Source organism: Leuresthes tenuis, unplaced genomic scaffold (assembly GCF_036924035.1).
Source record: "Leuresthes tenuis unplaced genomic scaffold, fLeuTen1.0.hap1 SCAF_4, whole genome shotgun sequence".
NCBI classification, from domain to species: Eukaryota; Metazoa; Chordata; class Actinopteri; order Atheriniformes; family Atherinopsidae; genus Leuresthes; species Leuresthes tenuis.
In genome coordinates this window covers 11,814,596-11,829,217 of record NW_027325358.1, presented here as the reverse complement: position 1 = coordinate 11,829,217, position 14,622 = coordinate 11,814,596, and the positions used below count along the sequence as shown (strand labels likewise).

At 40.3% G+C, this 14,622-nt stretch overlaps 1 protein-coding gene across 1 annotated transcript in view; it reads right to left on the bottom strand.

The window, feature by feature from the left end:
- The window catches only part of LOC140305637 (E3 ubiquitin-protein ligase SMURF2-like), a 50,096-nt gene that overhangs the window by 14,896 nt on the left and 20,578 nt on the right, over positions 1-14,622 (bottom strand). Inside the window, exons 3-10 of the mRNA XM_072384586.1 lie at positions 14,348-14,456; positions 9,193-9,326; positions 5,591-5,656; positions 5,143-5,227; positions 4,923-5,006; positions 3,040-3,251; positions 1,643-1,727; positions 673-831 (exon numbers count right to left, since the gene is read on the bottom strand). Coding sequence (XP_072240687.1) covers positions 673-831; positions 1,643-1,727; positions 3,040-3,251; positions 4,923-5,006; positions 5,143-5,227; positions 5,591-5,656; positions 9,193-9,326; positions 14,348-14,456 — 934 coding nt within the window. The remainder of the gene's footprint in view (positions 1-672; positions 832-1,642; positions 1,728-3,039; positions 3,252-4,922; positions 5,007-5,142; positions 5,228-5,590; positions 5,657-9,192; positions 9,327-14,347; positions 14,457-14,622) is intronic.

The window sequence follows — 14,622 nt, the reverse complement described above, 5'->3', positions numbered from 1 at the left end:
CGAGAAAAAGATACAGAGAAGACATGGACAAAAATGACAGAATAAAGGGGAATTTGACAAGAAAAAGAGTATGCGGTGTGGGGGAAAGAACAGAAGAAGGAGACAAAAACAGTTCAGAGGAAAACAAGACAGGACAGGACATGAATAGAAAGATAGAAACATTGGTGAGAATGATGGAAGAAGAAAGATGGAAGAAGACCATCAGCAGAAACATGAAAAAAAATGGATAGGGGAAGTGATAAAGAGGAAGAAAACAAAAATATACGGTGAGATAAATTGAGGTAAGAGCCACGAGTGTTCATCCTGTAACTGAATATCACATTTGAAATGTAAAAGACGTCTCAAATTGATCAAATTTAACCATGAAATATCTCTGAGCCTGAGGCAGAGATACTTTGTTGCCTTTCCTTCAGGAAAAGTGTGTCAGTTAAAGTTATTGTCATCAAGAATTAAAACAAAAATCAACGTTTTGAATGTGGATATCTGTTACTTTTATGACCCATTTTGAATAGTTTCAATTACCAACAGACAGAGAACTTAGGCCAAAGATAATGATAACAACATGAAATAGACACAGGACAGGTGTGCAAACGGGTGTAAATATTGGAACTGCCATGGCATTTCTCTGACAAACTCTGTCATATGGGCTTTAAAACCGATTGATTCACTCACTTGAGCACTCGATGCAGGTTAGCAGACAGTCGTGGGTCTGTGAACTGTGTTGTTCGATTGTTGTGATCGACAAAGTAGACACGACCGGTGGCAGTATTTCTGATCTCCCAGCCTGGTGGCAGTGGGCCCAGCTCCTCACAGTTTACATTACTTAAGTCCCTGAGTAAAAAAAAATAGAAAGCATTCACATCGCATTAGAAAAAAAAAGAAAGACCAACTGACCAAATGCTCAAGAAAGAAGTGAGAAAATGATTTCCTAACATGCATAAGTGAACCATCTCACAGCCTCCCTTCAAAGATTAGTTAGGCAGCTGCAACACTTTATTTAATAAGGAATGGTAATTGGTTACTTAGATTGATGATCATTTTTTCTATTGTTCTATAAGAAGTGACAAAATACTCATATACTAAGATTTAAATGAAAACATACATTAACATTTATTGTACATTCATAAAACACAAGGGATGAAAAGTGCACCAATAATATAAACACTGCATACATCCTTTTGACGAAATTTTTTCTTCCTCAATTATTCTTCTGTCCTGCTTATTATCTTTGGGGAATTAGGTAGATCTATTGAGAGCTAGTGAAAGAGTATGATTGGCTTGTGAGGCTTCAAGTTCAACATTTATCCAAAAAGGCTGTTCCAGCTCAGACCAAGAGGTCATGAGTTTAGCTGACCACAACATGAGCCTGAAATTTGACTAAGAAGACTGTTTTTCAGCACATGAAGTAAAAAAAATAAATAAATAAAAAAATAAAAAAAAAGAGGTCTGATCCAATCCAGTCAAGGCCAGTTTGGTCAGTAAATGTGATGTTTTGTATCGGGATTGAAATCACACAGGCAGTGAGCACTGTGCTGCAATTCAATGTGCAGTTAATTCTAAAACAATTATGGTTACATTAACGAAGCTAACTAATCACAACTTTGAAAAACACTTTACAAGTCTGCACAATAAAAGGATTTACCTCGGTACCCGCGGGTCATGCCAGGTGCTGACTCCAGTCTGCGTATGGAGGAAGTAGACCTGGCCTTGCTGGGTTGTTCTTTGCTCTAAAACAGAAATAAATGTAATCTTACATATGTAAGAAAAAAAAAAGGCAAAACCAGAAATAAAGCAGACTTCACGTTGTTGCTAAAAAGCGTTGTTTTGTCGTCTAGCTCCAGATGGGCACAAGCATGGATGGCGAGTTTGTGTATTTTGGAAAGGAGGAAGTCTGCTTATAATTTATGTGACAGGCAAACCCTTTGGGGCACTGTTGACCTAAGAGTTTCTGAAGGTGTGTGCCTGCCAATGTTATCAATTAGTTCCTGTCCAGTCTCCAACAGACCTATCCCAAGAGGATGAGGAAAATAAAATGTGAGGGAAACTTATCAAAGACTTCCATGAGTGTTTTTCCTTAAAGAGTGCCCTGATGTAGCCTCATGGCCTCTTTTTCATTTAGAAAGTAGTTTGTGTTTTCAAACGAGCCCACTCCTTATTAAGCAAAGAAATATGCTGTCCTTTATAACTGCAAAGCCCAGTAAGAAATACATTGTAATACACTGAAAACAAAGGAGACAACTGAGGACATGACCAATCTGAGGGGCAAGACACTCATTTGTAATAAATCAATGGATTAATGGGTCTTTGGTTGCGTCCAGGTTATGGATTACAGGAGAGAGTGAGTCTATGTTGGCACAAAGAGTGGGTGTGGTGTTCATGTGTGTGTATTAACAAGCTAATCCATCACAACACCTCCAGCCTGACTTCCTATTGGCACCACTTATTTCCGACCCACCTCTCACTCTCTTTTTTCTCTTCACACATTCCCCCTCATTCTCCTTCACCACACCCAGCAATAAGTTCAGAGGGTTCAGCTAAGGAAGACAGCTCTTAAGCTGTTGGGCATCAGTGACTCACTTTGTCCAACCTCAACCAGCCTCGGTGGACACAGCATGATCTTTCAAAGGGGGCAGAGGTCCAACTGCGCCATTCTGAATCACTGGCATACAGCGCCACACTTAAAAATAATAATTTATTTTACAGACTCTGCGGGTATTGTGGGGTGCGCTGTGGCTGACTCTGAGAAGTATACTGTTTTCTAAAGAGAAAGAAAGAAAGAAATTGTTCCAGTGCTGCTAAATATACTTGTGTAGCTTGTCGGTTATTTTCCAAATATGCTTGTATGCTATAAGTAAAGTCGGCAAACGGATTGCAGACAAAGAAAAGCAGCCAATAACCATAAGCGGCATCTTAGAGCGAAATATATGAGAAACTTCCACTGCATTAAGATGTACGTAATGAACACTCCATCAGTGCTGACTTGGGAAGTGAAGACAGTGTGTTTATGCAGTGTGTATGTGTTTCTGATCCGTCTCTCACCATAACCCTCGGGCAGGTCAGGCGGCGTGTGCAGGTGCGTTCGACTCATGTAGTTCCGATGTCGCTGCGATCGAACCCGTCTCTCCTGGATCCGCTGTTCGCCCGGAGGGCCACTGGCCACGGCCCCATTAACGGGTGTCATCACTGGCGTGTTCTCATCCACCACGCAGCTCAGTGGACGCCCTGATGGGCTGGAGTACTCTGATGCTGGTCTGGGAGAGAGCAAAGAGCACATATTCATGTTTCTGAAGGCTGTATTCTTCTCTGTTTGAGTTTCTCTGCATGTAAATTCCAGTTTCAGAAACACTACATAATTGATAAGAGCTCTTTCCTGCCATGAACTGGATAGATATCTCATGGCAAAGACACCAACAATGCCTTTGAATCTACTTAAAGGTACACGGTTGAGAATGATCCTGTATAGGTGTGCTTTGGGTTAAGTCCTATGTGTAGCAAGTTGTACTCTTTTTGTGATCTTTAGATATACACACACACAAATAGTGTCAGTAATGCAAACCACTCATTTCATCCATCCATCCATTCTCTATACCCGCTTGATCCAGCCCAGGGTTGCAGGGTTTGGCTGAAGCCCAAACCAGCTGCCACTGGCAAGAGGTGGGTACGCCCTGGACAGGTCGCCAGTCCATCACAGGGCCACACGGACACAAATAAGACAAACAAGCATGCACGCTCACACTCACTCCTAAGTGAATTAGAATCACCAGTTAACCTAACGTGCATGTTTTTGCCGGAGCATACAGAGAGAACATTCAAACTCCACACATTCAAACCAGGAACCCTCTTACTGTGAGCCAGTACAGCTTCCACTCGTTTCACAAACTCTCAAAAAGATTAAAGTTTTGTTTTTGTTTGCAGCGTTTACGCTCAGAGAGATATCAAAGATAATAGATTGCATATAAAAAGAACAGAAAGCCCAGATGAGACAGCAGTCTGTGGTAGCACACTCACTTACTTACTTAAGATCAGGCCGTATAAACAGATATTCTGATAAGCAGAGACAAACGCAGACTGGCTGACTTACTGACAATTACTGTATTGTATGTGTGTGCGCATGTGTAGCACTGTCTAACCACTGTCTAGCCAGAGTTACTGACGCCTTGGCTATCTACAGCCTTGGAACTGCAACCCCTCAACACACTTTTCTCCCGCCCTTCTCCTCTTTCTCCATGTTATTTTTCCCCACCTTTGCCTCCACTTTCCTTTATCCTGGATTCATGTTCTACCACTTTTCCCAGAGCAGCTTTTACATAGTCTCTGTTAAACTCACAGAACAAATGGCAGCCCCTCATTATTCCATCTACACTGTCCCCACCTGCTCATCATCTCCCTTACCTTAACAATTTCCACCTCCCTCAATACCCCACTTGACCTTTTCCACACCACTTTGAGTCTATCCAGCCTCATTCGGCAAAGAAGCGACTAAAGATGTATAGTAAGAGTGGGTGAGGGGACGGCGAGGTTTATTTGCTTACTACCCTAATGGCTCCACTGATATGGGCCAAGTAGGAAGGCGACAGTTGTTCCTGCAGCAGTAAGGGCCAAGTGTAGCCTGGCTGCCTGACTGACTGGCTGGTTTATTTAGCTGTGCGCACTCAAGAACATGATGGGGTGGGGGACTAAGGAAACTGACAGCACTCATTACCAACAGACTGTTATTGTTGTGCTTTAAGTGGAAGTGCTCTTTTTTTCTGTTTCTGAAAAGGGAAGTTGGGGGGGGGGGGGGGGGGGGGGCACAGCTACCAGCAGTACTGGTGTACATCAAAAAAGGCTGCAGAATGTTCCCCAATTTCACATCAGTACAGTTTAATGTAATATTTCACATGCAGTCAAGGATGCTGAATTTAGGACTTTTTCAAAAGTACCTGGTGGGCCTTTCCCATTGTGTGGTGCGTGTGATGTGGTTCAGGTACTGTATCCTTCCAGATGCTGTCCTCCTCTCCTCCCAGCTGTTTAAAGCAGACATTGAGAAAACTATTGGTAAACTGTTAAAAACCTCATCAACATCTTCAATAACAACATTTGTGCGTTAATTTATAACAACAAAAAAGAATAAATAAAAAGCAAGCCTGTCATGATACCGACCCGTCAGGTAAGTCATTGTCAAATAGGCGACTGCAATCTACCACTGGTCCCCCAGTCCCGATCCGGTCTCTGGACTGAAGACTCACTACAGTTGACAAAGACAAGAAAGATGGCAGATTAGTGACGTTTAACAAGCAATATGGCCCAAATAATGATGAAAAATACCTTTCAATGTATTAAATTCCAAAAATCCTTTTGAGGCAACCGTAATCTTAAATACTTAGGTAAGATATAAAGGACTATTCTCTCAATTCACATTTCAATACATGCCCTATATCATAAATACTGATTATGCCAGAGTCATCCTTTTAACATAAAAAATATATATATACACATCATCACTGTGGAGTTTACTTTATCAGATAGAAAGACTGATGTAAAATATATATACATATATGACTTTTAATTCTTTGTTTTTTTCTGAAAAAGAGAACAGTGTCGTCCTTACCAACTATCTGTCCTCTCACAGTATCGTTGTCATTGGGGCCCAGCTTATTCAGATCCAGTCTCTGATCTGCAGATCACACACAATCATTTATTCCACCTTTGTCCCCATTTCCACATTTTCAGTCATCCACTGAGCAGAGAACAAAAAGTCAATATATTAAGGAAATATTAGAGCCTGCATACGTAGGGATGTGGTGCCTTTATGTAGCCGAGGAAGGCCACCTGAAAGAAAGTCAATTAGGAACCCTTTCATGGGGTTACCAATAGAACTACCCTAATCATCTAAAAATGATCAACCAGGAATGTGCAGCATCTGACGCATTGCTTGTGTTTAGATATGTTAAATTAACTCCAAAGAGCACTTGAAATAATTGCCCAATAACAGGTGACTTCTTCTGTTTTTCCAGTGCATGTGTGAAACAGGAGGACAAAGTGAACCCGTCACCTCTCTTTCTAAAAGACTACATCTACTCCTTTTCTTTTTGAAACTCCAGAATACAAGTGCCACAGGAAAGCCTTTTCTCACAAAGTGAACAGGTGGCTTTAAGTTTAAACTTGATTATTATTTGCTTCAAACCAGTCAATCCTGCTGGTTCAGCCAGCCACTTAAAGCCTTTTCACATATGCCTTACAGGTCAGGACTGATGTGCTCCCGCTGCCCAGTGGTGTCATGTGTGAAAGAACAGTGACAGCAACATGGTGGGATCAAAATTGATCCACCCCTGATACGCCTCTGAGACAGCAAGGGAGTTGGTAACATGGACAAAATAAATAGTGTGTAAGGACAAGCAGGCATCGCGGAACTCGCCACTCTAACTCACAATGCTGTCGTCACTCAGCTAATTCCACAATGTCAGCTTGATGTGTGAAAGCACAGAGGCTGAGCTGCCTCTGTTTGGCATGTGCAAATTACCAAAGAGTGAAAGTGGTGGGTTAACAAAAGGTTTAAAGACATCATGTGTCAGATAAAGTGTCACACTCCGCTTGGAGAAACTCAAAAAGACAGCAAACATAATTAACCTTGAACATTAATTTGCTTAAAGTTTTCCGTTTCTGGATACGTACAAATTCACCATCTGTTCAGCGAAGCAAATACATGAGCATGACCAGTCCTACTGAGCACCACAGGAGCGATTACACATCCAACAACTTGTGTGTGTGTGTGTGTGTGTGTGTGTGTGTGTGCAAGGTGAGAGACATAACTGGGCACAAAACAGTGTTAGTGTGGGCTAAGGTAGGAAGGAAAAGACCGGACGCAGAAGAGGGCAGAATGAGAGTGAAGAAAAGGAGATAAAGAGACACCAGTTCTCCAAATTCCAATACTTGTTTTGTCCTATATACTTTCATATGCATGTGAAGTGGTGTGTCTGTCTATATAAAAAGCATGATCAATCCTAAAGTTTGTGTATGTGTTTGTGTGCGTACATCTGTTTTTGGAGATGTGTCCAGACTAAACAGGGATGGTCTAAGCCTTACATGACAAGAATAGTAAGCAGATTACTTTCTTAAATAAGAGAGAAGGAAAACAGTGAGACGGAACATTTACAGACCGTTAACCACGAGCACTCACCGCAGAGATTCCTCAAATCTCTAAAAAGCGTGTGCTGTGGCAGACTAAACTAGATAAATGTAAATGCAAACCCACATGTAAACCTGCAAGAACTGCCCTAGTTTGAAGGTGGCTTCATGTAGCTCATTGACACATTTAGCAATATTTGTGCATATGCTTCACTGCTTGTGTAAAAAAGTCAACTGTATAATGATCCACAAACCAGTCATTACAACAATATAAATGATGAATAAAGCGACTAAAGTGAGGCTGTCTTATATGTGTAGTGTGTTAATGTAATGACGTGTGTTAGTGAGCTTGTGGGTATAGAAGTGAGGCAGATGACTTGCGTCTGTGATGCGGCAGGAAACAGGGCTCCGTATAGAGCCAGACAGACTTTTCGTAAACTAGACAACCATGCTGGATCCACTTTTGCAAAACTGTGCAGGGGCCTATGTACGTGGGGGAGAAGAAATTGTTTTGTTTCGGTTTGAATCAGATGAGCAAGTGTAATATGTGTAAAAATATAAATATATATATATATATATATCTGAATGACATATGAAAACCAAGCCGTTCCAGTAAAAATCTTTTTGTGTGGTTGGGTTAATTTTGTGGTTTTGTGTGCACACATCTTGTTTAGACCATAGACTGGGCGCTATTTATCTGTCTGCAGCACACAAAACAAGGACAAAGGGATAATGTGAGGACTGGTGGTGACCTGTCATCGAGCATGTCTCCCTGTCCACTTCCCGTAGCTGAGATTAAGTTTAACTTGTGCCACGTTGGCTGTACAGGAAGTGAATTATCTCAAGCCTAACTGGAGCCTACACTATCTGCTCCCGGACACTGATGATAAATCTAAGGGGTCACTCTGTGAGAGGCATTCAACTATTTTAGCACAAATACAAAACTTCTTGGGAATTATTCTGAAGGGATATGTGAAGCATTTAGCTCGACAGTTTGAATCTGCCATAAGAAGTGGTTACATCTGGACCTACCAAACTACATCTGTCTGCATTTGTGGAATTTATGCGTCATGATTCCAACATTAAAGTCTGGATCCAAAACAATAATAATAATCTTGCATATGACAAACAACTCCTAGAAAGCTATCAAATGAAATGAGGAAAAGGTTAAATACATTATCAAACAGGGTAAAAGTATAACTTCATGTGGTCTGGTACTTGCTGGAAGGCCTGCTTACAACAAGGAAGATAGATTATTAGAACAGAAGACAATGAGTGAAGAAATGTTAATTTGACAGTACGAACAGTTAGGTTAATACGTATTAGCACCAAGGAGACTGGGAGGGCTAACAAACATTTAGCCACGTGGACCACAAAGACAAAATAGAGTCTGAATATTTCGGAAATTAAATCCAGAGTGGCGACAGTCGTAAGCCATGCAGATGGGAAACTGTTCTGTGTGCATCTGTTCAAATGTATCAGATGTCCTTTCATGTGTTGCTTGAATTCACATCTTTCATCTGTTCCTCTAACAGAAAGTTCTGTTGCTTTAGAATTAACTGTGGGCATTGATTGAGTCCAAGATGCCAGATGTCTGCAGCAGGGAATATTTCTGATGTCTTGTTTAAAGGACTTGCACGTGTGTTGTAGCCATGAATTATGTGGTAATGAATGAGTAGAATAGAAGAAGTGGCAGCCTTGTGAGCTATCAAACTGCTGAAACTAAGAAAAAAGAAACACATGGACAAACAATCACAGAGGTTCACATACACAATGTTTGTCTCTCATTGGAGACACTTGATCTGGCCCACAGATTTGCCCATGTGCGATGAGCTGAGTGGATTATGCACTAAGAGCAGTTAACATGTCTCACGAAACCACCCAGTAGGAGTTTGGTTATTCTTTTATTCATTCTGCACCTCCACGGACTCTCCCCAGTGTCTTTACTAACAAGCCTGACAAATCCATTGGAATAAAGGTCAAAGTTAGCAAGCAGAAAGAACACGAAAGGACTAGACACCAGATAGCCGTTTCAATGAATGCTCAGTGACACATATGTAGGCAAAAACACAAACGGGTACTCACAGCCTGTGTCTTTGAGTCTGTTAATAGCGTTGGACAGGAGGCGGACACATCCGAGGAAGCCTGCACCCTGCTTTTTGTGAATCTTCTTGTGGTTCCATACACTGATGGTAATGGAGTCTGCCTTTCCAATGTAACTGACAGAGAAGAAGAAAGAAAATAAAAATGCATCAAAAATGACAGGGAAAAAAAAAAGGAAGAATGATGACAAGGTAGATTTAAACTTGACATTACACTTCCAATGAAGCATATGTGTGTCTGCACAAGAGACTCAAACATTAGGATGAGGGGGGAAAAAAATCTTCAACCTGCACAATATAAATCTTACAAAGCAAATGAACAGAAACATGCTCTCAAGAATTTGAATACATAGACAGAAAACAAACAAAAAAAGCTTAAACCTGTTTTTCCACTCTTCTAGAGGGTATCGTATTTGTGTGTGCGTGTGTGTGTGTGTGTGTGTGTGTAGAACTGAGGCCAGTCTAGTCGCGGTCGAACAACAGAGGAAGTCCCCGTGAAGTGATCAACCACTGTCTGAGGCCTAGACATTTCTCAGAGTAAACACACATTTCACACAACATTCAAACGCACAATCACACACTTGCTGACATGCATGTAATTACAGTCTAGCTGTCTGCTCTCATGCCAACTCTATTATCTGCATGTCAGCGAGGGGATTTCCTACGTATCAAAACACACAGGTATGGTACATACGACAAATAACAAAAGTTAGCAAACTGAAGTTCTGAGACTGAATTACAGCTGGTGATCAGGGCAGCAGCACCTTATGACATCTTTTCTCCTGTAATAGTCACTGGTGTGTTGAGGCCTGTGCTTTCCTGCATCAAAAAGTATTCATCTGCGTTTATAAATGCCTGCAATGCACTCATGTTCACCTTCATTACTCAATATTTATATCAAATATACATACATTGTCTGTTTTTTATATATCTTTTCATTTAAAATCTTTTATTCTATTCTTATTTTTTTCTATTACACTACGCTCTATACTTGCTGCTGTCACACAGAAATTTCCCAGCCTGGGATTAATAAAGTACATCTGATCTTATCTTAAATCTCATCCCAGCCATGGTCATAAATAGATGAAACTGATTTTTTTATTTTTTCTTGTCACGACAGCTCACATTGTTCCCTTAATAATCACAGTTTATTTGAGTGGAAACCAGTAGAAAGTGGGGCGGTTAACACCATCTTGTAAAAAGGCCTCCGTCTAGCACTTTTTTTCTTCTTCTTTTTTTTTTATTAGTTTGGGCAGCTCTTTTTCACCTTTTCATTGAAAAATAAAATCAGAAAATAGACCAAACAGCTAAATGGTTCAGATGATGCATTTTTACTAAAAGCAATCCTGCTGCTTACCTTGATACTAAGTTTAAGTCCATTCTTGATTGGGATGTAACAGTAATCTAAGAACAACAGACTGCAGACGTTCAAACTACTGCACTGTCTCTGTGAGATATGCTCCTCTGCATACTATGTGATGTGGTGCTACTCAAACTGCCTTGGTGAGGATGCTAATTTTCAATGCTTACTCTCTACAGTGTGGTTGAGATGAAACGTTTGCTGTGATACTAAGTTCTTTCCTGCAAAGAACAGTCTGGAGTTAAAGAAAAAAAACATTAAAACAGAAATAGCTGACAGACCACTGAGCGAGGATAAGAGGACAGGTACAACAAAATCTCCTCACTTACAAAAAGTTGGCAAAAAGCTGCTATGAGCAATCTTGTCCTGTACATTGTTGGCACATACAGGCTGGTCATCCCTACCAGAATATATAGATTTAGTAGTCTGAACTTGTTAAAAGGGAAATAATTGATAATGTCTATTAAGGTTGGACTTCAAAGCAGATAGAAAATGAGAATAACTGTCAGCATCAGTGTCATATGGAACAAAGACCCCACCCCCTAAAGCTGTAGACTGCAGATGGGGGTGTGGTAAGATGGCAATCTGCCAAGTCCACACTCCCATCTGCTTTCTGTGGCATGTTAGCCATTTCCTGAACCAGAGGAAGAGGCCAAGGGTCGCTGGTGGGGAAAAGGCTTCTCTGAGTGGGTGGGGATCTAAAAGGGGATAGAGAATTATGTAAAGAGGATGGAGATCTAAGGTTAAAAGACGCATTTGAAAATTAAAGCGCGTGCCCAAAAATGCCAGCTTATCAGTAGCTGCAGGAAAATGTGAAAGGCAAAAGATAGTCATAAGCATGGTTTCCTCAGCTTGGCTTAATTCTGATGAGTGCAGCTACCAGCAATTATTCCATCAGTTAATTACGACCGATATTGAGTTATTAGCTCATTTAGCCTACAAATTCCAGAAAATTGTAAAAGGAAAATGCTAGTTTTAGATCCCAAGAACAAAGTATGCGAAGATACCAGCTGTCATCCATATTTTAACCAAATATTTCAATAATAACTGAAATTCTTGAGAAATTCAGTTTCCCCTGTTGCTTCACTCATTTTTACTCCTTACTGGAAATACTCAATTTGACTTCATATTCCCCTTATTCATACTCTTTTACCATTCATCTCTTACCACTACATAAGCTCGGTTGCCAGAGGGCCCTTTGGGAGGTCAGTCCTCGTAATGGCCATCGACACAAACTTCAGTAGAAGAAACATTCAGAGGACATAGTCTCAGTAAAATCACTCCACCTGACACCCACTCAAATAATATTTATTCTTTTCACAAATGTTCAAACATCTTTTAACGGTCCATGGCATCAGCGAGACTTTACACACTGTATGAGAAGCCTATACACATGGACAGATTCTAATATGTGACCAATCAGAGTGTACTAAAATAAAGGTTTGTGTCGGCCATATTTGGCTTAGAGAAAAGAGTAAGAAGTCTTCAAGTAAAAAGAACCAAATCCATAGTTTATGATACCCTTAAATGCGACCCATCGGGGCAGCATTTAAACTACTCTCCCTTATGTGGAGGTAGGTGTAATTACGAGCAGTTCCCTCACTCATGGTACCCTTGATCAACACCCATACACGACAAAGTTTTTCTTGCTTGTCTTTTAATATTTTGGATTATGTTTAGACTAAAATAAATCCACTAACCCTAAACCACATCACCATTTCGGTATCATCATCACCAGTTTGACACTTCCCATGAAAACTAGACATTGCATATTCTTTAAATGTAATTATTGTTCATAATTTCCTGAACAAATCAAACCCGAGAATAGTTCAGGAGCACAAGACTATTTCATAAATACAACGTCTTTATATCCAAAAAGGGATGAAATATGTTATTTAAGCTAGAATAAGTTCCCATTAGCATTAGGTAGGTGTTTCCTCATAAAATCTAACATGAACGTGTTTTAAGTAGGTGTGTAGCACAGAATGTCTGCAATGTCACCCAACAGGATATTTCTTTATTATGCAAAACTGATCATCGAGATTCTTAAGGTGTTTCTTCCACACACAAAAGACACGATTGAATCTTCATTCCTGAGAAACCTGTCATAGCACTTCCATAGAGATACGACTGTGCAAAACTAGCATGCAGCATTTCTTCAGAAATAGTGCTTTATAGTATCAGGCTTTGGGCGGAGAATGACTTCAAATACATTCCCGAGGCAACATTATTAGACTCTTCTTAGACAGTTTCATCATGTTTTAAATTAGTCTTGAAATGGATTCGGTTTTCTTTTTCTCATCAGTTTGCAAACAAGACTCCTAAATAACAAATAAAAAGAGAGTTTTTAGTATTTTTCTTTACCTTTCTATATTAGAATAAAAACACAGATGTTCCATTTACATAATTATTCAAATCTTTCATTTAAATCTTAGTTAATGCACCTTCAGGTTTTGCACACCTTTTATTTGGATGTTTCTCTCATCTTTCTAGGCAGAATTGTTCATGTTCATCCAGGATAGATAAGTAGCATCAATTTTTGTGCCTCTCCAGAGCTGCAACACCAGGTTCAAGTTGTTGGTTGACCACTCTAGGAGGTCATGTGTCTTGATGGCATGTTTGAGGACGTCTTTTCTTGTTTAAATGTAAATCTCATCTCATCTTCATACCCTGAGCACTCAGAATAAGTTGACTGTAATAATTGTCTTATTGACACCTGTTCATTCTTGGTACTTCGCAAAAACCAGCCAGAGGAGGTTCAAACCCACATTGGTGTGTGTTTACACACATCAAGCTGGCAGAATCACCTGAGTGATGACAGCATTGCTGGTCAGAGTGGCAAATTCCATGATGCCGGCTTGATGTGTGAAAGCACACAATGACGCGGGTCTGTTTCACCTCTATTACCTCCACCGTTGTTAGTTTAGAAGCATATCAGTGGTAGATCAAAACCAACCCCCAATGCTATCTTTCAAAAAAGACTTTCACACATATTGCACAAAGGCCCATCAGTCGTGTCATTGCAGGCATGTGTAATCTATCCAGATTAATCACCCTGCCCTGATACAGGGAAAAAAAACCATCCCCACAGTATGATGCTACCAGCGCCTGACTGTGGGAACAGCATTTACTCTGCCTGGTTAGCACATTGTGGCTTAACTGTTCAATCTATATTCCACTCAACCAAATGTTTCTGCTTATCGTTTCTGAGTCATTCAGATGCGCTTTGGCAAACACCCAGAAGGCTGTCGTGTGTCATAATGAGGAAATGCTCCTGTGTTGACATTCATTCATTCAATCATCCAATCTTTATACCTTGTTTATCCTACTCATGAACGTGGGGGGACTGAAGCCTATTCCAGCTGCCACTGGACAAGAGGCAGAGTACATCCTTGACAGACCATCCGGGGTGCACACTATACCATAAAAGGCTTTTTTAGTGAAATGCTGTTGATGCCGATGCAGGTGGTTCAAAACTCCTTCCATCTGAGTATCATAGAGGCTGCTAGAGGCCATTTCCAAGCAAAACTCAGTTGAATATTTGCTTAAAAAGGACATTTTTGGTGTTTCAGTTTGAATATATTTTCAAAACACTCAAACAAATATTTTTGCTTTGTCATTGTTGATTATCTTGTGCATACCAATGAGCAAAGAAATTAACAAAATCCATTTAAAATGACATTGAAACATTAAAATGTGGAAACACTACATACATTTCATAAAGAGGTATAAAGGGCATTACGTAACATGTTGTTTTACAGCTCTCTTATGGACTTACAGATCATAATGTTGATTCCACTTTGGGTCAAGAGTATTTCTCACAGTGTCTGTAGAGTGGCATTGTCCTGAACCGTCCACCACCACTTTGGCAAAAGGATCTGGCAACCCTGTAGATGCAGACATGGACAAATTTAAAGGTTGCTGTACCTACTTTATCTGCTGATGTCACCATTCACAGCGACTGGAGGTGCAGCAATGGCTGCATGCAATTAACTCTCACAACTAAGTATTAATGTCATTAATGTACCGTAATTTGTTAAAAAACACACACTT